The sequence below is a fragment of the Mustela nigripes genome, chromosome 5, assembly GCF_022355385.1.
Source record: "Mustela nigripes isolate SB6536 chromosome 5, MUSNIG.SB6536, whole genome shotgun sequence".
NCBI lineage: Eukaryota > Metazoa > Chordata > Mammalia > Carnivora > Mustelidae > Mustela > Mustela nigripes.
The window spans coordinates 108,828,073-108,854,860 of record NC_081561.1 but is presented as its reverse complement, the minus strand read 5'-3'; the positions used below and the strand labels follow the sequence as shown (position 1 = coordinate 108,854,860).

The 26,788-nt window shown below is 37.4% G+C and overlaps 1 protein-coding gene across 1 annotated transcript in view; it reads left to right on the top strand.

The window, feature by feature from the left end:
• The first annotated feature begins 2,609 nt into the window (after window positions 1-2,609).
• Window positions 2,610-26,788, top strand: part of RNGTT (RNA guanylyltransferase and 5'-phosphatase) — a 333,222-nt gene continuing 309,043 nt past the window's right edge. Inside the window, exons 1-4 of the mRNA XM_059401043.1 lie at window positions 2,610-2,948; window positions 12,046-12,155; window positions 15,599-15,702; window positions 15,790-15,878. Of these exons, the coding sequence (XP_059257026.1) occupies window positions 2,885-2,948; window positions 12,046-12,155; window positions 15,599-15,702; window positions 15,790-15,878 (367 nt within the window). The 5' untranslated portion in view covers window positions 2,610-2,884. The remainder of the gene's footprint in view (window positions 2,949-12,045; window positions 12,156-15,598; window positions 15,703-15,789; window positions 15,879-26,788) is intronic.

Here is a 26,788-nt window from a genome sequence, read left to right as displayed (position 1 = left end):
AAAATCTTCTGTCAACCCAGGAAATCCTCTCCACAAGTGCAGAAAAGAAAGAACACAGTTTTACCATTGGATACACATTAAACCAGACTGCAATTAGGACACAGGTATTCCTTTAATGAGACTGCAAAAAGAAAAAAAACTCACCCTTTTCTATAGACAAACACATAGACTATATAGATTACATATTCCCAAGATAAATGGTAACCAGTGGTTACGTAAGGAGGACTTGGCAGTACCGTTTGTTATACATTCTTTCTTAGTTCTTTCTAAATTCATTTGGTAATGGGCATGGTCACTTGTGTCAGTTATTTGCCATTGTTTGAAAGAAAAACAAATTTTTTTAAAAAAGATTTTATGTATTTGTTAGAGAGAGAGCGAGCGAGAGAGCGCGCGCACACAAGCAGGGGGAGTGGGAGGCAAAAGGAGAGGGAGAAGCAGGCTCCCCACTGAGTAGGGAGCCCCAGGGAAGGTGCTCAATCCCATCATGATCACGATGGACCCCGGGATCACAACCGGAGCAGAAGGCAGATGCGTAAGCAATTGAACCACCCAGGATGACTGAGCCACCTAGACAATCCCCTAAACAAACCTTTCTCTAACTCTTTGACTTGCAGGTAGTTACAGCTTAGAACAGGTCACCTTAGGCTAAATTCCCCTGGTGACAGGAAGATAAGAGTGCTATCTTCCTTCTTGTTTACTGAGATGGCTGCTAGGACCTAAGGAAAAACATTCCTGCTTGGTTAGACCGGCAAAAGGCCGATTTAGCTGTTAAAAAGATTTATACACCCATCAAAGTGATGAGGGAGAATTTACAAACGGAAGCTTTTTGAAGAGAATGTTCTAGGAAAAGGCAAGGGGGAAAAGTTCTCTGCTTTTTGTCAACAGGGAAAATTCAATCTTATTTTTAGTTAGTTATACATTTCCTTATTGGCAAAATGGATGTTTGAGGGAAGAATTCACCCATGAAGAAGCGATAAAGAGGAGGCCAAGACCTATTTATGAGGGTAGGTTGGGAGTTCTAGAAAACCAGGGAGGTGTCATGTTGGTCCTTCTGTGGGCATCTATTTTTCCTCTTGTGGAAAAGCAGAGATGTGGGATTAGGAGTGATATAGACAGAAATACAAGAGAAAAACATCAAGAGAAAGATTCCTGTTAGTAAGAAACTGCCCAGTGACTTGGATGCCACTTTCCTACTCTACTGTCTTTTGTGGGGCAGAAGGGAGCCATGAGGTCCTTTTGCTCTATGGGCACTAAGGATGGAGAGGTCATGAACGATAATGATGTAAAACTTAAGCACACACTGATGACTTACAACCAATTACAGCTGCTCATGGGTGGCATGAAGCCTCTGGGAAGCTCTCCCTGTGCCTAGGACTGTGTGTGTGTGAGGGGGATGCTTTCCAAGGGGAGTCATCCCCAGAGAGGGAAAATGAGATATTATCACAGGATTCGGTTCACCTTTTCCATCCCTAGGGATTTGGGGGATTGAACACTTCACCCCTCTGGGCAGGGTATCCATTTTACTTTGTCAGCAGGGAAGAGAATTATTTAGATACACTGCTGGTCGGTAAGGAAACCCTTATCTTGTCCTGTCAGGAGAAGTGTGACACATTTACAAAAAGGTCTCAGTAGTTGTAACAGCAGGGCAGACCAGGAGTGAGACCGAACTCAGGACCTCTTTGTTTATGGGAGAATTCTGAGTCTTACTGAGAGGGTCCAGGCATTCAGGGGCTGAGCTGTTCCTTAAGTTTCCCACCTACCCACTTTAAAGTATACGCCACCCACCCACTAAACTCACAATCTTACAATTCAAATATAGTATTGGTCTTAATTTTTCCATTATCCAGTTTTATGTTTAAAACTTTAGTAATTACAGAAAGTCTTATTACAGGACAGAGTTTATAAAACGTTCCCAATCACTCCTGTTTAACTCGATGGGTAAGACCATTTGTTCGGTAAGGCAAAGAACACCCCTTTGTGTTCCCGCCTTTGCCAATTATACACGTTAGTAACTTTGAGACACGGAGCCCCTGATGCCCCCCAGTACTCGGAAAATTTGCTCCAGAAATGTACAAACAAAACTCTAGAAAACCATTTTGGGATTAATTTCAGATACTTCAAGGATCCTTACAAGTACCCCCCCCCCCCGCCCCCAAAAGAAAGTCATTTCTGGCATTCCAACTTCTCGCCCTTAGAATGTCTCTAAAGCTTGTTTCCCTGATCCATGTCAAGGAAAACTTCCCAAATTTCAGCTCAAACTCAGATCCTGTCGGGACGCCAAGCTGGGCAGAAAAAAGGGCGATCAGGCTCTAGATCGTTAACAGTGGTGGGAAGGACACTTTCATCACTAAAACAGATGCTTTTGTGGAAGCTGCGGATCAGTCTACGCCTGGAAAGAGGACTGGCTTCTCTACATCTTCAGGGGTGTCTATCTGCTGACTAGGGAAGAATACAAAATACGTGTCATTTGCGGGAACCGGTACGAGGCCACCCGCGCTTGCGCGAAGCCGTCCTAAGGGCGAGCGGGAGTTCTCGGTGGGGCGGGGCAATGGAAGACGCGCCCCTCCCACTCGCCGTGGCTTTAACTCCCTCCCGTCCCTCTGAACCAGCATCTCCGTCTTTCCCTCTGACCTCGGAAAGAAGGGGGCGGGGCCTTTAGGGGCGGAAGTAGCAGTGCATTGTGGGCTCTCTTAGAGTGGTGGAGTCGATCCTGAATGAAAGTGGCGCGCCGCCTCTGACGTTTCCCGGGCAGGAGCTGCTGGGATTTCGACCCCTGCCGGGATTCGGGTGCCTCGGACCCTCGGTACGGAGCCGACCGCGAGGAGGCGGTGGCGTTGGCGCGGCGAACGTTGGTGGAGGGGGCGCCTCTGCGCGGCCCCGAGACATGGCTCATAACAAGATCCCACCACGGTGGCTGAACTGTCCGCGGCGCGGCCAGCCGGTGGCAGGTAACCCGGACGGGGGTGGTGGTCGAGTCCCTGCATATCCGCGGGCCCGTGGGTGGGCCGTGTGAGGGGCGCAGCTTTCGTGGGGATCCGTGCTTGTTAGTGGTATTTCAGGACCGAGATGTGCTCGGTCGGACGAAGCTTCGTGGTTGAGTGTTTGGGAAAGTGATTGGAGGGGTGGGCCGGTGGGTGGGGGCACGTGTCACTCTCCAGGACGACTAAGTATTGCGAACGCGAAAGTAGACAGGAGGTTTGGGTAGCGGGAGCTGGGGGCCCAAGAGCACAGCGGGCATTACTTTGAAGCTTAGAAGTTTAGGAACCTTCCAGGTTTCTCGGATGGGGAAGGGACAAGTGTCAGTCCTGAGATGGAGGGCTCGAGAGGAGAGGGAAGTTTCCCAGTGCTGAAATGGATCGACACTGACTGGAGTTTGGTTTTTAAAAACGATTTTGTTGTGAATTTTTGCGTCTTCATTGAGTTTGACACACAACAAACCTTAAAGTGCTGTGTGAGAAATGCCGCATACACAGACACACTTCCAGTGAAACACCCATGAAACCATCACTACAATCAAAACAGTGAACACAACCATCACCTCTCAAGAGTTTCGACTGCCCCCTGTAATCCCTTCCTCCTCAGGCAATCTCTTACATGCTTTCTGTCATAGATTAGTTTGCATTTTCTATACTTAAAAAAAAAATGGAATCATACAGTGCATACACTTGTTTTGGGGGGAAGGTCTCTGTATGCTTTTGCTCAGCATTGTTATTTTGAGATTTATCCAAGTTCTTGTATGTTTGTATGTGCATCCCTTTTTATTGCACATACAAACAGTAGTAGTCCATTGTTAGTGGATGCAGCACATTTGTTTATCCATACACTCACTGATAGTCATTTAGGTTGTTTGCAGTTTTTGGCTATTACAAATTAACCTGCTATGAACATTCCTGTACAGTAATTTGTATGGATATATGCTTTCATTTCTCTTGTGTCAGTTTCTAGGAGAGGAAAGGATCATATGGTAGGTGTATGTTTAACCTTTTAAAAAAATGTCAAACTCTTTTTAAAAGCCATAGCATTTTACATTCCCACCATTAATGTCTGAGAGTTCTGTTTAGTTCATATCCTCTCCAAGGCTTGGTATGGTCAGTCTTTTTAATTTTACCCACGATAATAGGTATTTAGTCATATTGTGGTTTGTGGTGTATGTGAGCTTCTTGGCAATTCACATATCTTCTGTGAGATGTCCAGATCATGTACTGATTTTTTAATTGGGTTTTTATCTTATTGTTGAATTGTTAGACTTCTTTATATATTGTAAATACAAATCGTATGTTGGATATATGCTTAAATTTTTTTTTCTCCCGTCTGTGGCTTGGTTTTTCATTTTCTTAACACTGTGTTTTTGAGGAGTGAATGATTTACATTTGAACTACAACTTGCTGCTGATTCTAGAAGGTATTTTGCAACAAAAATTAAAGGGTTTTGTAGTGAACTATGATTACATGTTATGTATATATCTATAGTATGTCTTACTAGTTATTTGAAATTGTTGAAAGAGTCCTTTTTTATTTTTTTTAAAGATTTTTTTTTAATTTTTAAAAAAATTTAATTTTTTGTTTTTTTATAAACATATAATGTATTATTAGCCCCAGGGGTACAGCTGTGTGAGTCGCCAGGTTTACACACTTCACAGCACTCACCATAGCACATACTGTCCTCAATGTTCATAACCCCACCACTCTCTCCTTACCCGCCTCCCCCCGGCCATTCTCAGTTTGTTTTGTGACATTAAGAGTCTCTTATGGTTTGTCAAGATTTTTTTTTTTTTAAATTCATTTAAGAGAGAGGGAGAGACAGAGACAGAGCACAAGCTAGGGGAGAGGCAGAAGCAGACTCCCTGCTGAGCTGGGAGCCCGATGTGTGGGACTTGATTCCAGAACCTGGAGATCATGACCTGAGACCAAGGCAGACGCTTAACTGAGCCACCTAGGTGTCCCAAGAGCCCTTTTAAAATTCAGGTTCCTAATTCTCCTGCTTTGTCAGGGTTTTTTTTTTTCCCCACATTTTACATAAAATCCTTAGTAAGTAGAGCCATATCAATGATGGCTAAAAATAATACTGAAAGATAACCTAAGCAAGTCTTAGGGTGAGGAAATGTCTTTAATGAAAAATGAAAAAATTTTCTTCATGCTCTAACCATTTTTTAAAAAAGATTTATTAGAGAGAGAGAGAGTACATACAAGCAAGGGGAGGGGCAGAGAATCTCAAGCAGCCTCTGCCTCCCTCCTGAATGCAGAGCTTGGTGTAGAACTCAATCTCACCATCCTGAGGTTATGACCTGAGCTGAAATCAAGAGGTGGTTGCTTAAGTGACTGTGCCATTTAGACACTCCTGCTCTAACCTTTTTTTTTTTTTTTTAAAGAGTTTATTTATTTGACAGAGAGAGAAAAATCACAACTAGGCAGAGAGGCAGGCAGATCCCAGGTGCTCGATCCCAGGACCCTGAGATCATGACTTGAGCCAAAGGCAGAGGCTTAACCCACTGAGCCACCCAGGTGCCACAACTCTAACCGTTTTTATATGCATTTTCACTTGTAATAAAAGCAGTTGTTCTTGGTAATCATTGTACTTATTCAAATTAATTGGTCACAGTTCTTTACATTTTTCTTTGTAGGCCGTTTTGACTTTTCTCCCCTTACCATCTCTAACTTTGTAGTGAATCCTTTCTTTATTACATGTGGCTTTTTTCTATGGAGTTATGGAAAAGCCTCTAGATTTAGATCAGTGGCTTCTTCTTCTTCTTTTTTTTTTTTTTTAAAGATTTTATTTATTATTATTTGTCAGGGAGAGAGAGAGAGTGAGTGCCGGCACACAAGTAGGGAGAGCAGCAAGTTCCCGGCTGAACAAGGAGTCTGATGTGGAACTCAATCCCAGGACACTGGGATCATGACCTGAGCTGAAGGCAGACGCTAAACCAACTGAGCCACCCAGGGATCCCAGATGTATGGTTTCTTTTCTAGCTTGGAGCATGTTTCCTGGATTCTTTCACTAGAATTATCTGCTACGCTGATTTGTGAGAAAAACAAGATCATAAAGTTCTTGCCAAAGTGATTATTTTTTAATTTGGAGTTAGAAAAATTGTTTAAATATCAGAGTTCTAATGTAATGTGCAGGCTGGCAGTGACAAAGATCAGAACACTGACTTATTGTTAAATAGAACAAGTGTGGCACTGACTTGGGGTAGATAGCAGCAGGTAAGGTGCTGACTTCCAGGTAGCTTTAGGTCTCTCTCAGAAATAGAGTTGTGTGCCTTTTTTTCTCCGTCTGCTGGGAATTAAGGGCCAGGAATTAAGCTTTTCCTTATTATTGTATTGGAATATTTTGGCTTCCCAAAATTAGACTCTTTAATTATTGTGGTTCGGTGAGATACTAAGCTCATCTATCAGATTAACTATGATCCATGGACAGAACCCTAGGCCTCCTGATAATTGAGCTGGATTTTTACTAGTAATCAGTATTGCTTTGGTTGTGATGCTTATTAGAAAGTACAGTGAACACAATGTACAATTCTTTTTTTTTTTTTTAAAGATTTTATTTACTTATTTGACAGACAGAGATTGCAAGTAGGCGGAGAGGCGGGCAGAGAGAGAGAGGAGGAAGCAGGCTCCCTACTGAGCAGAGACCCTGATGTGGGGCTCAATCCCAGGACCTTGAGATCATGACCTGAGCTGAAGGCAGAGGCTTTAAAACCCACTGAGCCACCTAAGCGCTCCACAATGTATGATTCTTGATAAGTTTCTGTAAATTTCCCTTAAAGTTCTGTCTCTGCCTCTCCTAGGAGTGTTCATACCGCATTGTATATTTTGGAAATGCAGGTTCGCAATGTTTTACAGTAGGTGGAGTAAAAAAAACTAGTTATATTCTTGCAACTTTAGTGAAAAATAAGGAGTAATTCACATTCTACTTTCTACCTCCTATTTTCTTTCTTTCTTTCTTTTTTTTTAAGATTTTTAAATTTATTTGACAGAGAGATAGAGATCACAAGTAGGCAGAGAGGTAGGCAGAGAGAGAGGGGGAAGCAGGCTCCCTGCTGGGCAGAGAACCCGATGTGGGGATCAATCCCAGGACCCTGAGATCATGACCTGAGCCAAAGGCAGAGGCTTAAACTCACTGAAGTAATCCATGCTTATTGTATAATTTCCTTAGTATTTGGCGTATTTAGGAAAATGTGTTATGGCTGTTTACATTTTCTCAATGTGAACATTAGGATACATCTCAGTAGTATTAGATTTCATAATTTTCCTGAATCAGAAAGAAGATGGTACTAATTATATATATAATCTGTTCCACTATGAAGTTACTTTCTCTGATTAAATCAGACTTCCAATGAGGGAGAGCTCCTGGAGATAGGGCCAAGTTTTATTTTTGAAAAATTATTTTATTCACCTTATGAGTGATAGATTTTAGGGGAACACTTTGAAAAAACAAGAATTCTCATTTCTTAAAGGGAGATTATTCAACATAAAATTACTGTGCTTACTATGTGTGAAGAACTTACTTGAAACTAACTGTAGGAATGTAATATGAAACAGTATTGTGATAGGGATGGTGACTTTGGAGTCATTTTACCAGCAAATACTTGAGAGTCTTTGTGTTAGAGTACTTTGTGTTAGTCCTTAGGGCTAGGGAGATGACTTAGACATAGTTTATGGTGTCAGCCATCTGCTTTGTGGTGAAATTTTTCTTTGCGAGCTCTGAGCTGTATAGGTTTAGGCCCAAAGAAGTCAGGTGGTTGAGTTTATTGAGGTCTGGTTTTTTCTAGGTTAAGTATGGCTGAGTGATATGGAGGATCAGGGAGGTTAAGGGTATTTAGTGGGACTGACCGTGGTGATCAGCTGTGGACTTTTTAACATTGGATAAGGAAAGTGAAGCCTGGAGGAGCTGATGGAAACAGGATTGTGCCTCTGAGACAAAAGTGAGAAGGAGAGAGGGTCTAGTGGGAGAATCTTCTAATCTGTATTACTTACTTAATTATTATGTTTCTTGTTTATGGTTTATCTTTCCCCAATAGAGTGTAAGCTCTTTGAGGGCAGGGATTTTTTTTTCAAAAGATTTTATTTTTATTTGAGAGAGAGAGAATGAGAGATAGCACATGAGCAGAGAGGGAGAGGGAGAAGAAGGCTCCCTGCTGAGCAGAGAGCCTGATGCGGGGCTCAATCCCAGGATCCTGGGATCATGACCAGAGCTGAAGGCAGGCGCTTAACCAACTGAGCCATCCAGGTGCCCCTGAGGACAGGGATTTTTATCTGGGTTTTTTTTTTTTTTTAATAAAGATTTTGTTTATTTATTTGACAGACAGAGATCACAAGTAGGCAGAGAGGCAGGCAGAGAGAGAGGAGGAAGCAGGCTCCCTGCTGAGGAGAGAGCCCGATTCGGGGCTCGATCCTAGCACCCTGGGATCATGACCTGAGCTGAAGGCATAGGTTTTAACCCACTGAGCCACCCAGGTGCCCTTTTATCTGTTTTTTTTTTTTTTTTTTCCTTTTCACTAATGCATTTCATGTACCTAGAACAGTGCTTAGTACATAATGGGTACTCTTTAAATATTTATTAAATAAGCCAATGTAGTATAATAATTAATGTGAGTTGATGGTAGAGATGGTGAGAAGTGTATGATATGTTTTGAAGATAGATCTGAGAGGATTTGCTGATGGATTGAAAATGGGGTGTGAGAATGAAACTGAACTATTTCCTTACACCAAACACAAAAATAGACTCAAAGTGGATGAAAGACCTTAATGTGAGACAGGAATCCATCAAAATCCTTGAGGAGAACACAGGCAGTCAAGAAATGGGCTCAAAATGTGAACAGACATTTCTGATGGCCAATAGACACATGAAAAAATGCTCAACATCACTCAGCATCAGGGAAATATGAATCAAAACCACAATGAGATACTGCCTCACACCAGTCAGAGTGGCTAAAATTAACAAGTCAGGAAACGACAGATGTTGGAGAGGATGCAGAGAAAGGGGAGCCCTCCTATACTGTTGGTGGGAATGCAAGCTGGTGCAGCCACTCTGAAAAACAGCATGGAGGTTCCTCAAAAAGCTGAAAATAGAACTACCTTACGACCTAGCAATGGCTCTACTGGGTATTTACCCTAAAGATACGAATGTAGTGATCCGAAGGGGCATGTGCACCCGAATGTTTATAGCAGCAATGTCCACAATAGCCAAACTATGGAAAGAACCTAGATGTCCATCAACAAATGAATGGATAAAGAAGAAGTGGTGTAAAGATTCAATGGAATACTATGCAGCCATCAAAAGAAATGAAATCTTGCCATTTGCAATGATGTGGATGGAACTAGAGGGTATTGTGCTGAGTGAAATAAGTCAATCAGAGAAAGACAGTTATCATATGATCTCCCTGATATGAGGAATTTGAGAGGCAGAGTGGAGGGTTTGGAAGGTAGGGAAGGAAAAACTGAAACAAGATGGAATCAGGAGGGAGACAAACCATAAGAGACTCTTAATCTCACAAAACAAACTGAGGGTTGCTGGGGGGAGGGGAGGTGTGAGAGGGTGGTTGTGATGTGGACATTGGGGAGGGAATGTGCTATGGTGAGTGCTGTAAAATGTGTAAGCCTGATGATTCACAGACCTGTACCCCTGGGGCAAATAATACATTATATGTTAATAAAAAATAATAAAAAAGAGAATTTCAGAAGTAAAAAAAAAAAAAAAGAAAATGGGGTATGAGAAAAAGACAGGGGTCAAGGATAATGCCAAAGGGCTTGGCCTGAGCTACTGAAAAAATAGTGTTACAATTTGCTGAGATGAGGAAGACCATGAAAGGAGCACCTTTTAAGTGCTTGAATGTTGAGAGTTCAGTTTTGGAGATCAGGTCTGAGACATCTGTTAGACATCAACTACAGACTAAGTCACGTAGGCAGCTTGATATCTGAGCCTAGAGTTCAGGGAGAGGTTTGGACTGGAAGTGCACATTATGAGTCAGCAGCACATTCATGGCTTTTAAAGCTCTATGATGAGATGAGACACCAGGTGAGTGAGTGAATATTGATAGGACGTCCAAGGACAGAGCCCTAGGACAAAACATTGAAGGGTCAGGGAGATAAGGAGGAGCCCTTAAAGGAGGTTGAGAGGTAGAGGTCAGAGAAATGGGATGAAAACCAAGGGGTTGTAGTAGCCAAAAAGCCAAGTAAAAAACTGATTTAAGAATTATAAATAAAATTGAATTAAAAGTGAACTTGGATTAAAAAGTGGGCAGTTCTTTGAGAACTGAGATTATCTATCTGATTTAGCAATGTGGAAGTTATTGGTGATCTTGGGTGGTTTGGTACATAAAATGTAAAACTTTATTTTTTTAATGATTTTATTTATCTGAGAGAGAGATGGAGAGGGAGAGTGGGAGAGAAAGATCATTAGCAGGGGGAGCGATAGAGGGAGAAGCAGACTCCCAACTCCCTACTGAGCAGGGAGCCTGATGTGGGACTTGATCCCAAGTCCCTGGGATCATGACCTGAGCTGAAGGGAGATGCTTAACTGACTGAGCCACCCAGGCACCCAAAACATAAAACTTAAAAAAATTATTTTTTATGAAATTCAGGTTAAAGTCTCTGGACAGATGTTAAGGTTTCACTCATGTTATTTTAGGTAGCTGTTTATTCCTACTGATATTATTGTGTTTTAAGATATAAGTCAGTTAAAATAGTTGATTTTAAAATTGATTATATAAGGTATAATATACCTGTGCTTAGATATGATTCAGGAAAAAAAAGGGTCAAAAGGGTCAGTTGGTCTTCTTGAAATTATGATCACCGGTAGTGGTTTTAAGAGGGATTTTGATTAGCATGCTTCTCAGCATTGTCCCTATCCTGGAGTGCAGGATAAAGTGCGTAAGATGGGGAAGGTTCCAACCTCATAGTGGGGTAGTATAATTAGGAATTTTAAGGACTGATTTAATGCACTCTATTATCAGTTTTCTAGTATTATATCTTTAAAAGCTTTAAGGCAATAACTTTTTAATGTAGTAGTTTAAAACCTTAGTCCTTTTTTAAACAGCAATTTCTTAAAAATTTTAAAATTATTTTTACTTAAAATTTTTTTATTAATTAAGTATGGTTGATATACAGTGTTTTCGTAGTTTCAGGTGTACAGTGCAGTGATTTGACTGTTTTGTAAATTAGTGCTCACTAGAATAAATGTAGTTAACCATCTGTCACCATACAATGTTATTACAATATTATTGACTCTATCCTATGCTGTACTTTTCATCTCTGTGACATACTTCTTTCGTAACTGGAAGTTTGTACCTCTTAATCCACTTTACCTATTTTGTTCATACTTGCTCCCCAACTTAAGGAGTTTTTTTGGAAGTTCCATTCACTGGTAGTTTTTCTTTTGCTATTCTTTATTCTTTTTTTTTTTTTTTTAAATACTTATTTTTCTATTTTAGAGGGAGGGAGAGAGAGTGCACTTGTGCTCTGGGGAGGAGCAGAAGGGGAGAGAGAAGGAGGGGGAAAGAATCTCAAGCAGACTCCCTGCTGAGCTTGGAGCCCCATATGGGTTTCGATCCTATGACCCCTGATATCATGACCTGAACTGAAACCGAGTTGGATGCTCACCTGACTGGGCCACCCAGGAGCTCCTTTCTTTTGCTATTCTATTTGATTGTCAATTTCTGGAATTTATATTGTCCTTAAAAAATTCTAAGGTGGGGGGCACCTGGGTGGCTCAGTGGATTAAGCCGCTGCCTTCGGCTCAGGTCATGATCTCAGGGTCCTGGGATCGAGTCCCGCATCGGGCTCTCTGCTCAGCAGAGAGCCTGCTTCCCTCTCACTCTCTCTGCCTGCCTCTCTGCCTACTTGTGATCTCTGTAAAATAAATAAATAAAATATTAAAAAAAAGAATTCTAAGGTGGTACCTTTTAAAAGTGTAGTTTAGATTAAGAATTCTTCATGAACAGTTCCATTTAAAATGTTTTAAGAAAGTGATTTTGAGAATACCTAATTATAGTTTCAACATGGAACATTTTCTTTAATGAAAATTGTTGCCCATCTTAATGTTGTTTAGGAAGATTCTTACCTCTGAAGACAATGTTAGGACCAAGATATGATAGTCAAGTTGCTGAAGAAAATCGGTTCCATCCCAGTATGCTCTCAAATTATCTAAAGAGTCTGAAGGTAAGAAACAAAACATTTTGGATATTGTTTTAGTATGTTTTTATCCCTTTCTTGTTCTTCAGGTGGCTTTAAAAAAAAACTTCTTATTTTGAAATAATTTATTGACCAAAAGGAAGTTGCAAAAATTTTGCATAGAATTCTGTGAACCCGCCTCCCAGCTTTTCCTAATGGTGTTCCCAATGGTAACATCTTATATAATTGTAGTACAATATCAAAGCAGGAAAATGACATTTGTACAGTACTTTTGAATTGATTACAGACCTTGTTTAGTTTTTACCAGTTTTTATATTCATTTGTGTGTATGTGTGTATAGTTCTCTGCAGTTTGATCCAATGTACAGATTTGTGGTATTAGTTACAGAACTTTTTCATCTCCACAAAGGAACTCTCTCATGCTACCCCCTTATAGTCAGATTTTACCCCAGCCCCCATTCCTGTACACTGGCACCTGCTAATCTGTTTTCCATCTCTGTAGCTTTGTCGAGAATGTTATATAAATGGAATAAAACAGTATGTGGCCTTTTGGGATTGGCTTTTTTCACTAACCATAATGCCCTTGAGGTCCATCCAAATTGTATGTTTCAACAAAAAGTTTGTTCCTTTTAATTGTTGAATATTATTCACTTGTTTAGATGTATCAGATTTTATTAAACTCTTCTCCCACTGAGTTATTTGAGTTATGTTGAGTTATTTGAGTTATCTGCAGTTGTGGGGTATTGCACACAGTTATGTGAACATTCATGTACAGTTGCCATTTTTCTGGGATAAATATTTAGAGTATGATGGCTGTGTGCATACCTAATTTTACAAGAAAAGGCCAAACTATTTTCCTAAATGAAACTTCATTATTTTTTATATTATTCTGACATAATACTGATTAAATTAGCTTCCTAGGGCTCTTGTAACAAATTACCACAAACTGGGTGACTTAAAACAGACATTTATCCTCTCACAGTTCTGGACACTGGAAGTTCTAAATCAAGGTGCAGGAAAGGATTCCTTTTGGAGGCTTGGAGGGAGAATCTTTTCCATTCACTCTTTTCTGCTAGCTTCTGGTTAATGCTAGTGATCGTTGGCATTCCTTGGCTTGTAGCTCTGTGGGTCATTGCTCTTGTTGACATCTCCTGTGTGGGTCTGTCCAAATTTCTGTTTTTTAAGGGCTCCCTAATCCAGCGTGATCTCCTCTTACATTGATTATATTTATAAAGACTCTATAGCCCTATTTCTCAATAATATCACATTCACAGGTACTGGGAGTTAGGATTAGAACATATTTTTTTAGGGGACATAATTCAACTTGTTACTGTTTGTACTCTTCTGTTTTAGTACATTAATCCAATATTGCTACTCATTATGTGCAAGGGTTTCTATTGTGGGATAGAAAAATTGTCACTTAGATTTTGAAAACTATATTTTGATATATGAGATTTACTTTACCTTGAAAACCATATTTTGATATATGAGATTTGAAATATGAAATATTTGAGATTTACTCATCCCTTTTCTTGGTATAGTTTTTGAGTCTTTGTTTATATTTTTTGTAAACTTTTAACTTTTATTTTCGTTATCAATAATGACTTTGAAAGTCTTAGTTAACGTTTATAGAGCATTAAATATTTCCTGGTTGGTATGGTAAGAGTTTGGGCTTAGAAGCCACATCCTGGTTTTGATTTCCATTTTGCCACTTATAGCTCTGTTGGGCAAGTTACATAATCTCTTCCTGATTCAATTTCCTCATCTGTAAATAAAATTAGTGCATATAAAGCTTATAGTATAGAGCTTGGCACAGAGCAATCCCTTTATTGAATCGCACGATAACTCCATGAAATAGGTACTCTTATTATCCTTACTTCATGGGTTGGACTATAATGAAAAATAAATATGTATGTGTAGTATATGTATGTGTATATGTGTATGCAGATACATTCACACACAATCACATTATCCATACAGACACACAACACACAAGCACATACATACATACTTATATATGGGGCTCCAGGCAATTAAGTCATACAGTACAGTTTCTCCATTTCCTTGGCTAAAGTGTTTCAATGTATTTAGAAAACTCGTATATTCTTGTCCATCTCCACTTTTGATCCATATCTTATTTTGGATCCGGATACAAACAACATGGGTTCTAATTCTAACTCTCTGAGAAGCTGTATTAATGAGATCTAACTCTGTGTTTGACAATACATGTCCTCTGAAGGAATGAAGATAACTGCAGAAGCTGTGTGGGAAGAGAAGTAGGCCCAGGGGTGGCAGATTGTAGAAAATGCGCTAAGAAATACATTTCCTGTAAGAGCTCACATGATGGGTAGACCTAGCTGTCATCCGCACTTAATCTAAGGAATCTGGAGAAATCAGTGGAACACATGTGGTAGCTAGTTAATATTTTGGAGACAAACAATTTTGTTAGCTTTGTCAGTTTTGTTGTGCATGAAATATAAATGTCTTTGCCTTTTTTTCCCCCCTAAAAGTGGAGTCAAATCATTATGTAAACCAGTCTCCTTCAGGCACATCCAACACTAGGTACTCAATAAAAGTGATAATAAAAGAGAGACAAATAACAATTTTAAAATTGCAGATTGTTTCCCTTGTCATTCTTCCCAGAGAATATGTGCTTCAGACTGAGGCAGAGGATGTGTGAGTTAACTTCTTTTACGTGGCTCAGTTCCAGTGTGCGTATCTTAGTGAGACTCTCTTATTAGTCTGAATGTGATTCTAGTTGTTAAAGATTTTTTAAGCTACTTGGTCCCTGATCACAAGCCAACTACATTAGTTAATGCCCAACAGAAGAAATAATGATTTTTTTTCCAATGCAGGAAGAAAAACTGACTGAGAGATGGGATTAAATCTTCAATGAGATGCACAGTTATGGCCTTATGTACTGTTCTTTACTGATGATTTAAGGGATTTATAAGAAAATTTTGACTGTACATCCTTTTTGCCTTATATAATACTCACGTTAGAATTTAACTGCCTAGTATGTGATACAGTGATAGCTGCTTGGAATACTGGTTGATGTGTGCTTGGGGGTTGGGGTGTATTTCACATACATGCTACTCTTGCTGTATCCTCTTGTCTAATGAATTATAGGTTGGGGGGGACAGACTTAGAAAACTGCATCCATGTCTGCATTTATAGGTAGACTTCTGTGATGTTGAAGTGGACTACGTTTTGCTTATGTTCTAGTTCTCTCATCGGTTTGAGGTTTAATTTATTTCATTTAGTGCCTTCTAAGTTCTAGTACCTTGAATAAGACTTGAGTAAGTGATGCTTTTGTTATCAGTAGTTCATTAGTTGAGTGAACATAAAATCTCCCTCAGTGTAAGTGGATGAACTGGAGTATTGCCATTTAATCAGTTTGTTTTGGAACAAATTCAGTTACTAGTAAATCTGCTTTTTTCTCTTTTTCTTCTTTCTCTTTTTTTTTTTAAGGTTAAAATGGGCTTGTTAGTAGATTTGACAAATACTTCGAGGTTCTATGACAGAAATGACATAGAAAAAGAAGGGATCAAATATATAAAACTTCAATGTAAAGGGTAAGTCATGTATTAAGATTCTTTAATATTGAAACATTTTGCTGAAATTTGCAATTTCTTCTTAAAAAAATGTTTCCATATTACTAGACACGGCGAGTGCCCTACAACTGAGAATACTGAGACATTCATTCGTCTCTGTGAGCGGTTTAATGAAAGAAACCCACCTGAACTTATAGGTATGTCTGGCTTTACTTTACCACTGTTTAAATATTTTATTTTGTGTTTGGGTTTCCATTTTCTTTTTAGCAGGTGAGGTGATAGAAAGTTCTTTTTTTTCTTTTTAAAGTAATCACTGGGCGCCTGGGTGGCTCAGTGGGTTAAGCCGCTGCCTTCGGCTCGGGTTGTGATCTCAGAGTCCTGGGATTGAGTCCCGCATCCGGCTCTCTGCTCAGCAGGGAGCCTGATTCCCTCTCTCTCTCTCTGCCTGCCTCTCCATCTACTTGTGATTTCTCTCTGTCAAATAAATAAATAAAATCTTAAAAAAAAATAATCACTAAGAAAAGTGATTTAAAAAAAAAAAGATTTATTTATTTATTTATTTGACAGACAGAGACCACAAGTAGGCAGAGAGGCAGGCAGAGAGAGAGGAGGAAGCAGGCTCCCTGCTTGAGCAGAGAGCCTGATGTGGGACTCGATCCCAGGACCCTGGGATCATGACCTGAGCTGAAGGCAGAGTCTTTAACCCACTGAGCCACCCAGGTGCCTAAGAAAAGTGATTAATTAGAGCAATAGACCTAAACTTTTGTGAACAATGAAATGTATTTTTGTAATTTTTATATTTTTCAAGATAAAGCCCTAATTGCCCCTCTTTATGTATACCACTGGGAAACTTTACCTTAAACACTTCATTTTTTTTTTTAAATAATTTTGCATTTTATACCTTACATATTATAAAACTATTTTCACTCAGGATTATATTTCTGAGAGAGACCCATGATGATGTATGTAACTGTGGTTCATTTTTTGCTATTATAGTGTTCCATCACGAATACCCTCTAGTTTATCCATTCTCCTGTTGATGGACAACAGTTTCAGGAGATATTTATTGATTGCTGCTCCTTGCAAGGTGCAGGCTCTTGGAACACATCAGTGGAGAAAATGGAAAAAAAATCTCTGCTCTCCTGGAGCTTATATTTTAGTGTGGACTAGAAGTAGGGGGGAGGGGATGTGGGAGGAAGGCAGGCAATAAACAATAAATATACTAAATAGGTAAAATGAAAAAACCTGACAGTTACTTAAGATGACATTTCACTTGTTTTCCATTTGTTTTTTTCTATTATAAACAGTGCTACTAGGACTGGTCTAGAATTTTTAAGGTTTGAATTTTAGCTTTGATTCTTTGTTCTTTCTGATATTTATATTGACATATGGTTTGAATTGAGGACCTAATTTAAATGTTTTCTGTATAACCAACCATTTGTTTTAGCATAGCTTATTGAATAGTTTTTTATTTTGTGATTTCTTCTTTACGTTTTAAGCAGTTAATATTTTCCCTATTCAGAGAATTAACTGGAAAACTATTATGAATAGTAAGAAAATTCAGGGGATATATTTGAACAAAGATAAAAAAGAAAACATCAGCAACTTTCTTGTAAATAAACAGTAAATAGGAAGTAAGAGGATAGTCTTATTAATCTTAATGATAATACTGGTTAACAAATTATGGAGCATTTCCTCTGTACTAGTCACTCTGTAAACCATTTTACATTCATTATCTCATTTCATTCCTTTTTTTTTTTTTTTTTTTTAATCTCATTTCATTCATTCTTAAAACAATCCTCTTACATAGACTTTATCGCTGCCCCCATTTTATAATGAGAAACTGAAGCTTGGAAAGATTAAGTGACTTGCTCAACGTCATTCACACAGTTTGTAATGGTTAGAGTTTAGATTATATCCTAAGCAATCTTATTTGTAAGTTCACACTCTAAGCCACTTTTCTTTTCTGTAACAGAAGTACAGGATACCAAGGAATAAAGTTTATTAAGAAGTGTAGGAGATCTTTTTGAAGAAAATATACTTGAATATTAAAAGATTTGAAGAAATGGGAGATATTTATTCCCAAATTAATTTCAATTTTTAGCATAATTCTAAGCAAAACCCCAGTGAGACTTTGGAAGAGTTATTATGAAGTTAATTTATTTTATTTGTAAAATTTACTGTCTCCACATACTTAACATATATTGAACACAGAAAAAAATTGTTTGGCAAATGAAACAGGTGATATTATCAGTAAGGAAATTTTGAAAAACAGAAATAATGAGGGGATTGTCCTTACCAGTTATTAAAGCATAGAGTGTAGTAATGGAAAGTACAGTAGTTTTCTGGTGATAGAGGAGATTTTTTCCAAATCGTAGCAGGAAGTTCTGATTATTTAATAAACATTAGTACACTATTTAATAACATGTATTTTAGATGGATTAAATATTTTTTTTTTAATATTTTATTTATTTATTTGACAGAGAGAGAGAGATCACAAGCAGGCAGAGAGGCAGGCAGAGAGAGAGGGGGAAGCAGGCTCGCCGCCGAGCAGAGAGCCCGATGCGGGGCTCGATCCCAGGACTCTGGGATCATGACCCGAGCCGAAGGCAGAGGCTTTAACCCACTGAGCCACCCAGGCGCCCCAAGGATTAAATATTTTTAAAAGGACCCATAAGCATATAGGAGAAAATATAGGTCAGTATTTACTTAATTCTAGAGTGAGCTAGGATATTTCAGTTACATTACCAAAGGCAGAATCCATAAATATTTCTTTAAGAGTATCTTGGACTGCTTGCATCAGAATGACCTGAGGATGCTTATTAGAAATGTTTGTTTTAGGGCCTCGTCCTGGACCTACATAATCAAAAACTCTGGGGTTGAAGCCTAGAAATCCAATTTTTTTTTTCTTTTTTTTTAAACAAGGATCTTAGGTGACTTTTTACTCACACTTAAATTTGAGAGCTGCTATCAAAAATTAAAATATGTTCTCTATCAGTGATAATTGTTCCTGCTGCTATTAATGAGTGCTTTTTCTTTGCCTGGGAGACATGATGGGAAACGATGAATGAAGGAATGAATGAATATAATCCTCATAACAACTGTATAGTATGGGGTGTTATCGCCCTTTTTACAGATAAGAAAACTAAGTCTCAGAGAAATTAGTTTGCCCATGGTCACACATCTAATAAGGATTTAAGCCAGGTTTTCAATCCAGTTTCTGACTTCAAAGTTCAGATCTCTAAGTTGTTGCTTCCTTGGAGTCTAGATTAACTCATGAAAATGAAAAAGAATTTCTGTACTATAAAACATAACAAACAGAGCAAAAGGATTATTTGAAATTTGGACAAATATTTGAAGCATATGACTGGTTAAAAATATATACAAAGAGGGGCACCTGGGTGGCTCAATTGGTTAGCGTCTCTTGATTTCGGCTCAGGTCATAATCTTGGGGCTGTGAGATCGAGCCATGCGTCTGGTTCAGCACTCAGCAAAGAGTCTACTTTTCTCTCTCCCTCCCCCTGCTTGCTCCCTTTTTCTCTCTCTTAAATCTATCAATAAATAAAATCATAAAAAATACATGTACAAAGAGATTTTATGATCCAACTGGCAAAATAATGAAATACAATGACTTATAAAAAATATATAAGAAATATATAAAAAGTAAAATATAAATAACCAAGAAACATGAAAACAATTTTTCATTTGTTAATAAGAGATGCAGTTAAAATATAGTTGTTATTTCCCCCTTCAAATTGGAAAGATTTAAAAAATTATAATGTCAAGGATTGGATACATTGGGTGCGCTCATACATTGTTAATTAGAGTGTTAATTGGTACTACTTCTCTGGAGGGACAATATGGTGATAGTTTTCAAGGTCTTCCTAAGTGTTTATATACTTTGACTTATGAATACTACATCTAAGACTTCATTTTAAGGAAGTAGAGATGGACATAAAGATTTATGTGGAAGGAATTTCAGCACAGCTTCACTTGTAATAAAAACTGGGAATAGTTTACATATCTGATAAAGCAGGTCTTTTATAGAGTATGCAACTATATTTAACAGAAGAACAATAACAAAGGAATATATGCCATACAGTATTGTGATGTGTATTTGTATAGGTATTTATACATTCACGAGAATACATGTAACAAGTACACACATATATGCATATATTTAGATGTGTAAAAGATATGCAGCCTAAACTATCATTGTGGCCTTCATTTGGGTGACAGCTGTTTTCTCATTTGAGAGAAATCATTGTATGGGTAGATGCTAAATGTATTTGAAGAATTCAGAGGAAGGCAATAAGTCTTAACATTCAGGAACAGATGTCATGGTTTTAGAAAGATTAGTATTTCCAGGTTTAGGAAAAGAAGTTGACCCTTGTTATAAATTGTCCAGTTGTATTGTTGGAGTTATTTTTATATAGTTGACGTATTTAAATCAGTTGCAGTCAACATTTATTCTTAATGTCCAAAGTGCTCCAATTTGGAGCAGTGGGAGCAATGGGAGTCCCTTCAAGTTGGTTTGATATCACCCATTAGTCTTTGATGCTTTCCTTGTTTTCTGGCACATGATGTTTTCCAGACCTGGGAATCAGTTATATCTCTAAGGAGATTGGTTCCTTTTAGTGGTTTCTATTTAGAAAATAATATTTAGAGATAACCTAGGTGTCAGAGACCATTCCGTAATTAAACACATTAGCATTTCTGCAGTTAAACATATGAATATTCATATATACTAAGTGGGAAAAATAGACTATAAATAAATGCCACATTAGTTCAGGTCAGGTTTTGTCCTCAAATTATTTACCAAGAACCTTAATCTTTTTAGAGCTTTTAAAAAAATTATAATTACAAGTAAGAGATTATGGAACTATAGTGCATTTGTTTGCATGTGCCAAAGTAACTGTCTTGAGAATAAGAATTTTGTGGGGGCGGCTGGATAGTTCAGTGGGTTAACACTCTGCTTTCAGCTCAGGTCATGGTCTCAGGGTCCTGGGATCAAGCCCCACATTGGGCTCTCTGCTCAGTGGGGAGCCTGCTTCCCCCTCTCTCTCTGCCTTCTTGTGATTTCTGTCAAAGAAATAAATAAATAAAAATAAATAAACAATAAATATAATAATAAATAATAAATATAAAATAATAAATAAATATAAATATAAATAAATATAATGAAAAAATCTTTAAAAAAGAATTTTATGGACTGGAGAAATTAAAAAAAAATCTATGTTAAAAGAGAAACAGCTGATTTCTTGGTAAATGATAGACTATATAATAGATATATAACTGATGCCTGTAGTTAATTTGGGTGTTTCCAATTATAAATATTGTAACTGATTTGTGACTATGTATTTTCATGAGTAGCATATGTTATTTTGGTAAAAAACTTTAATAAAAATAAGATAACTTGGCATATAATAAGTTCTTAATAATTGTTAGTTTTCTTTTTCTGTTCTTATTTTTGTTCCTTTAGTCCAGGGTGTTTCAACATCAGTATTATTGATATGCTTCAACTAAGCTTTTATAAATCACCTCTTCCTGGTTTTTATTTATATATCCAGGATGTATGTTAATATTGTTATAGCTCATCTTTCTCTCCTTTGCTGGGAGATTGTTTCTTCTCTCTCTCTCTTTTTTTTTTTTTGGAAAGATTTTATTTTTAAGTAATCACTGTAGTGAACATGGGGCTTGAACTTACAACCCCAAGATCAAGAGTTGCATACCCTACATACTAAGCCAGCCAGGTGCCCACCTCTCTTGCTTCATTTGATTTGATTTTTAAAGGACTGTGGTTTTCCCTTAATATATATATTAATGTTAATATGTATATTAGTGTTAATATTTTTTGACATGTTGAGGGCAGCTGGGTGGCTTAGTTGTTGAGTGTCTGCCTTTGACTCAGGTCATGATCTCAGGGTCCTGGGATTGAGCCCCGCATCGGGCTCCCTGCTCAGTGGGGAGCTAGCTTCTCCCTCTCTCACTCCCCCTTCTTGTGTTCCCTCTCTGGCTGTCTCTCTCTCTCTCTGTCAAATAAATAAATAAATAAATAAACAAATAAATAAATAGCATCTTAAAAAATATTTTTTGACATGCTATATAAATTTATTTTATTGTATTAGCTTACCTAGAAAATGAATTTTTCTAGATACATTTTCAAATTTGAATAAGAAGTTGACTTAAAATAGTTAATAGTGAGAAACAAAATAGCTAATAGTGAGCTAATCTTTAGATACAAACTCTGCTTTACTTGCCACTAGATGGACCCATTCTCATAATGAACTGAGGAAAACTGAAAAATGTTCTTTTTTTTTTATAATATTGAAGACCTGTTATACTAAACTTCTAGTTAATGGATTTTTTTTTTTAAACAACAAATACATGATCTTCCAAATTTTTCTGTAGAGATTTGCTTTCATGAAGTTTTTATAGCTATATCTTAGTTTAAAACTCCAGTCATCTATTAGTGGTTTAAAGTATAATAAGACTAAAACTTTATGTATTTGTATAACAAGGAATATTAAAAGAGCTGTGGTACTTTCTTAATTTATATTTCATCACATGGCTTAATCACTTCATTAGCAATTATTCTTACATTTTCTATTCATAAAAATATCTTGCTAGAGTTAAAGTTAGAATGAAAAACAGTAGTGGTTTAGGTGAGAAACATTTTTACCTTAGAATATTTGTTGCTTAAATTGGTCTGAAATATAAAGCAGAAGAAAAATTTACATGTTTGGTTTAGATTCATGTTGTGTAAAAATGTTTGTTTATAGCTAACTTTGTAATTTTTGAGGCCCCTTTCCTTAAGAAGCAATGGAGATAATGGAATTTATAGTTTCATGATTACAGTCGTTTATTTCTTTTTTTTTTCTAAATAGTTTGCATTTTTAAAGATTTTATGTATTTATTTGACAGAGAGAAATCACAAGTAGATGGAGAGGCAGGCAGAGAGAGAGAGAGAGAGGGAAGCAGGCTCCCTGCTGAGCAGAGAGCCCGATGTGGGACTCGATCCCAGGACCCTGAGATCATGACCCGAGCCGAAGGCAGCAGCTTAACCCACTGAGCTACCCAGGCGCCCCTACAGTCGTTTATTTTTAAGGGGTATTTTTCCTGTTCAAGGTTGAGCTGTTTTTATCTCTTTAGAAACTTATTTCAGTTGTATCCTTGTTATTCAATTATTGTCAACCTCTGTGACTTAACCAGCTTCTTCTCAGACTGTAAACATAGGAAACATATCTAAGCCTCTTATATTAAATGATACCCCCCAAATCCCACACCTTTCTTCTTGTTTTATATTTCCCCTTCTGCTTCCCAGCTGAATTTTTGAAAGATGGATACTTGAATTCACTTATTCCCATTCACTACATTGCAATCTGGAGTCCTCCCTGTGCACTCTTACACAAATAGTGACTTTCACTTCTAATTGTGACATTTAAACAGTTGAACAGTCATGTCTTGAAACTTTTTTTTTTGTTGTTGTTGTATGTGACTCCATGTTCTCTTTTTTTTCTTGACCCCATGGCTTTTATTCTTGGTCTTTTTTATAAATAAGTTTTCCCCCCTTACTTATTCTTGAAAGGTTGGTTTTCTTCAGATTTCATTATTAATTTTCATCTCTTAATTTTTATATACCCATTCTTAGTGATCTTATCGGTACCACAGCCTTCTTTCCTAGGTCAATAGATGTTGATTATTCTTTAATTTGCAGCTCTAGACAGCTCTCCACCTCTCTGTGAAGCTCTTTGCTACTTTTTTCCCAAATACTTTGAAGTCCCAGAAGAACCTTAAACTCACCATCACCAACTGTACTCATTACCATGCCTATAAGACTGATGTAACTAACTCCTGTACTTCCTGAGCTAGTAAATGTTGCCACTGCCTACTTAACCACATCGAAACCAGAGACTCCTTGTACGTCTTTTCTCTCTATGTTGCTGGTCATTCACCCCTCATATTGGAGATTCTGCCTTAAATGTCTCTTTAGTCTGCCTCCCCTCATTATCGCTAACATTATGTCCCTTGACACTCAAGACCCTTATCTCACATCTAAATTACTGGGATGGCTTCCTTACTGTTTTTCTTGCCTTCGTTGTTGCTTCTTCTGTGTCTTCAGTTGAACTGCCATTGGAGTGAGTTATTTATTTATTTATTCTTTAAACATTTATTTAGTATGTATGTAAGTGTGTATGTATGTATGTAAGTAATCTCTACACCCAGCATGGGGCTCAAACCCACAACCTTGATTGAGATCAAGAGTTGCATGCTCTTCTGACTGAGCCAGCCAGGTGCCCCTGGAGTGTTTTTTTTAAAAAAACTTAAAACTTATTGCCATGCTTAAAATTTTTTAATATCTCTCCATTGCCCATATACTGTCTTTAGTATGGTACATAGTTTTCTTCAGGATATTGTCCTTCTCACTGCCTCCCAACTGCATTTGGTATTCCTTTCTTATTATACTCCATGTTATAGCCATTCTGATTCATTTATAGTTTTGCCATATGTGGTGTTTTGATTCATGCACATTTTTGTTTGCACAGATTGCTCCTGTGTGTAGTTCCTTTATGTCCTTGTTAATTGGGTGTTGCTCATTGACTAAGGTTTTTATTCTAAATATTAATGATTATTTAGTATGAATGTAGAAAATAGGGGATTTGGTGTAGTTGATGATAACTCTATGATACTGGTTTCAAATTTTTTTTTTTAAAGTAGCAAAAACCTTTTTTGGAAAGAAATCTTACCGTGTTACAGAAATGACATGAAAATGATACTTTTATTTGTATATCTTTAAAAATGTATAAAAAATAAAAATGTACCAAAGTTACATCTTTGATAAAGTCAGTTGTTAAAAACAAGTGTTTTGGAATATGTTTTTTTTTTATTTTTTTTATTTTTTAAAGATTTTATTTATTTACTTGAGAGAGAGACAGTGAGAGAGAGCATGAACGAGGAGAAGGTCAGAGAGAGAAGCAGACTCCCCATGGAGCTGGGAGTCCGATGCGGGACTCCATCCCGGGACTCCAGGATCATGACCTGAGCCGAAGGCAGTCGTCCAACCAACTGAGCCACCCAGGTGTCCCTGGAATATGTTTTTAATGCCTATTGCAGACTTACATCAGCATCTCACTTTAACTTCTAGGTTTGTTGTTGTTTTTTTTTTTTTTTTAAAGAATTTATTTTATTTATTTATATGAGAGAGAGCACAAGCAGGGAGAGAGGAAAAGGGAGAGGTAGAAGCAGACTTCCCACTGAGCAGAGAGCCTGACATGGGACTCCATCCCAGGACCCCAAGTTTATGACCTGAGCCGAAGGCAGATGCTTAACTGACTGAACCACTCCGGTGCCCCTCACTTTATTAACTGGATTTAAAAACAGTTATCATTATTGAGGTATATAATGAGCTGCATTCATTTAAAATGTACAGTTTAATGATGTAGATACCCATGAAACTACAACCAAGGTTCAGAGCATTTGCATCTTATGACCCTTTGTGTTCAGCTTCTCTTCAAACTTTAGTTACAGATTAGGCAATCACTTCCTACATTCTGTCACTATAGATTAATTTGGATTTTTTAGAAGTTGTTTTAATTGAAATATATTTGACATATGACATTGTGGAAATTTAAGGTGTACAATATGTTAATTTGATATATTTATATATTGTAATATGGTTGCCATTGTAGCAATAATTAGCACCTCTATCATGTTACATAATTTTTTTTTTTAGGGGTTGGAATAATTAAGTTGTTTCTTCTCAGGTTTGATGAGCATAATACAATATTGTTTATATTCACTATGCTGTGCATTAAATCTCTGGCTCTTACTACTCATTGCAAATTTGTTTTAATTAATTAATTTAAATTTGTTTACATTTAAATAACTGTCTTATACCTCCTTCCTGCCCCCATTTCCTGGTAACTACTGTTTTAGTCTTCTGATTTTATGAGTTTGTCTTTTTTTATTTTCACATATAAGTAATATCATACTGTACTTGTCTTTTGCTGTCTGATGTATCTCCCTTATTTAGCATAATATGTCAAGGTTCATCTGTGTTGTTGTAAATGGCAGAATGTTCTTCCTTCTGACTAAAGTTCCATTACATGCACCCTCCTCCCACATCTTACATATTCCTTCATCCATTGATGGGTGATTAGGTTGTTTCCATATCTTGGCTATTGTCAGTAATGCTGCAATAAACATGGAAAAGCATATATCTCAATATTCTATTTTCATTTCCTTTGGGTACATATCCAGAGTGGAATTTTTAGATCATATGGTAGATGTATTTTTAATTTTTTGAGGAACCTCCATGTTTTCCAGTGGTTGAACCAATTTACATTCCCACCAGCAGTGTAGGAGTTCCCCTTTCATCACATCCATGCCAGTACTTACCTCTTGTTGCCTTGGTGATAACCATTTTAACAGGTGTGATGTGATATCTCATTGTGGTTTAGATTTATATTTCCCTGATGATTAGTGATGTTAAGTATCTTTTAATATACCCATTGGCCATTTTGATGTCTTTAGAAAAATGTCTTTTGAGATCCTAGGGCCATTTTTAAATTGACTTGTTTTTTTGTTACTGAATTGTATGAGTTCCTTATATATTTTGGATATTAGTCCCTGATATAATGTATGGTTTTCACAATTTCTTTCTCATTCTGTAGATTGCCATTTCATTTCATTTCATTTGTTTATTTGGGTAGAAGCTTTTAAGTTTGATGTTGTTTCATTTGTTGATATTTGCTTTGGTTGTTTGTGCTTTTGGTGTCATATCCAAAAAATCATTGGCAAGATCAGTGTTGAGTAGTTTTTCCCCTATATTTTTTTCTGGAGTTTTATGGCATTGGGTCTTATGTTTAAGTCTTTAATCTGTTTTGAGTTAATTTTTGTGAATAGTGTAAGATGGGGTCCAGGTTTATTGTTCTGCATGAACATCATTTGTTGAAGAGACTGACATTTCCCGTTCAGTGTTCTGGGTTCCCTTATTGAATATTAGTTGACGGTATATGCAGGAGTTTAATTAGGTTCCCTGTTCTATTCCATCAGTCTATAGGTCTGTCTTTATACCAGTACCATACTGTTTTTAATCACTACAGTT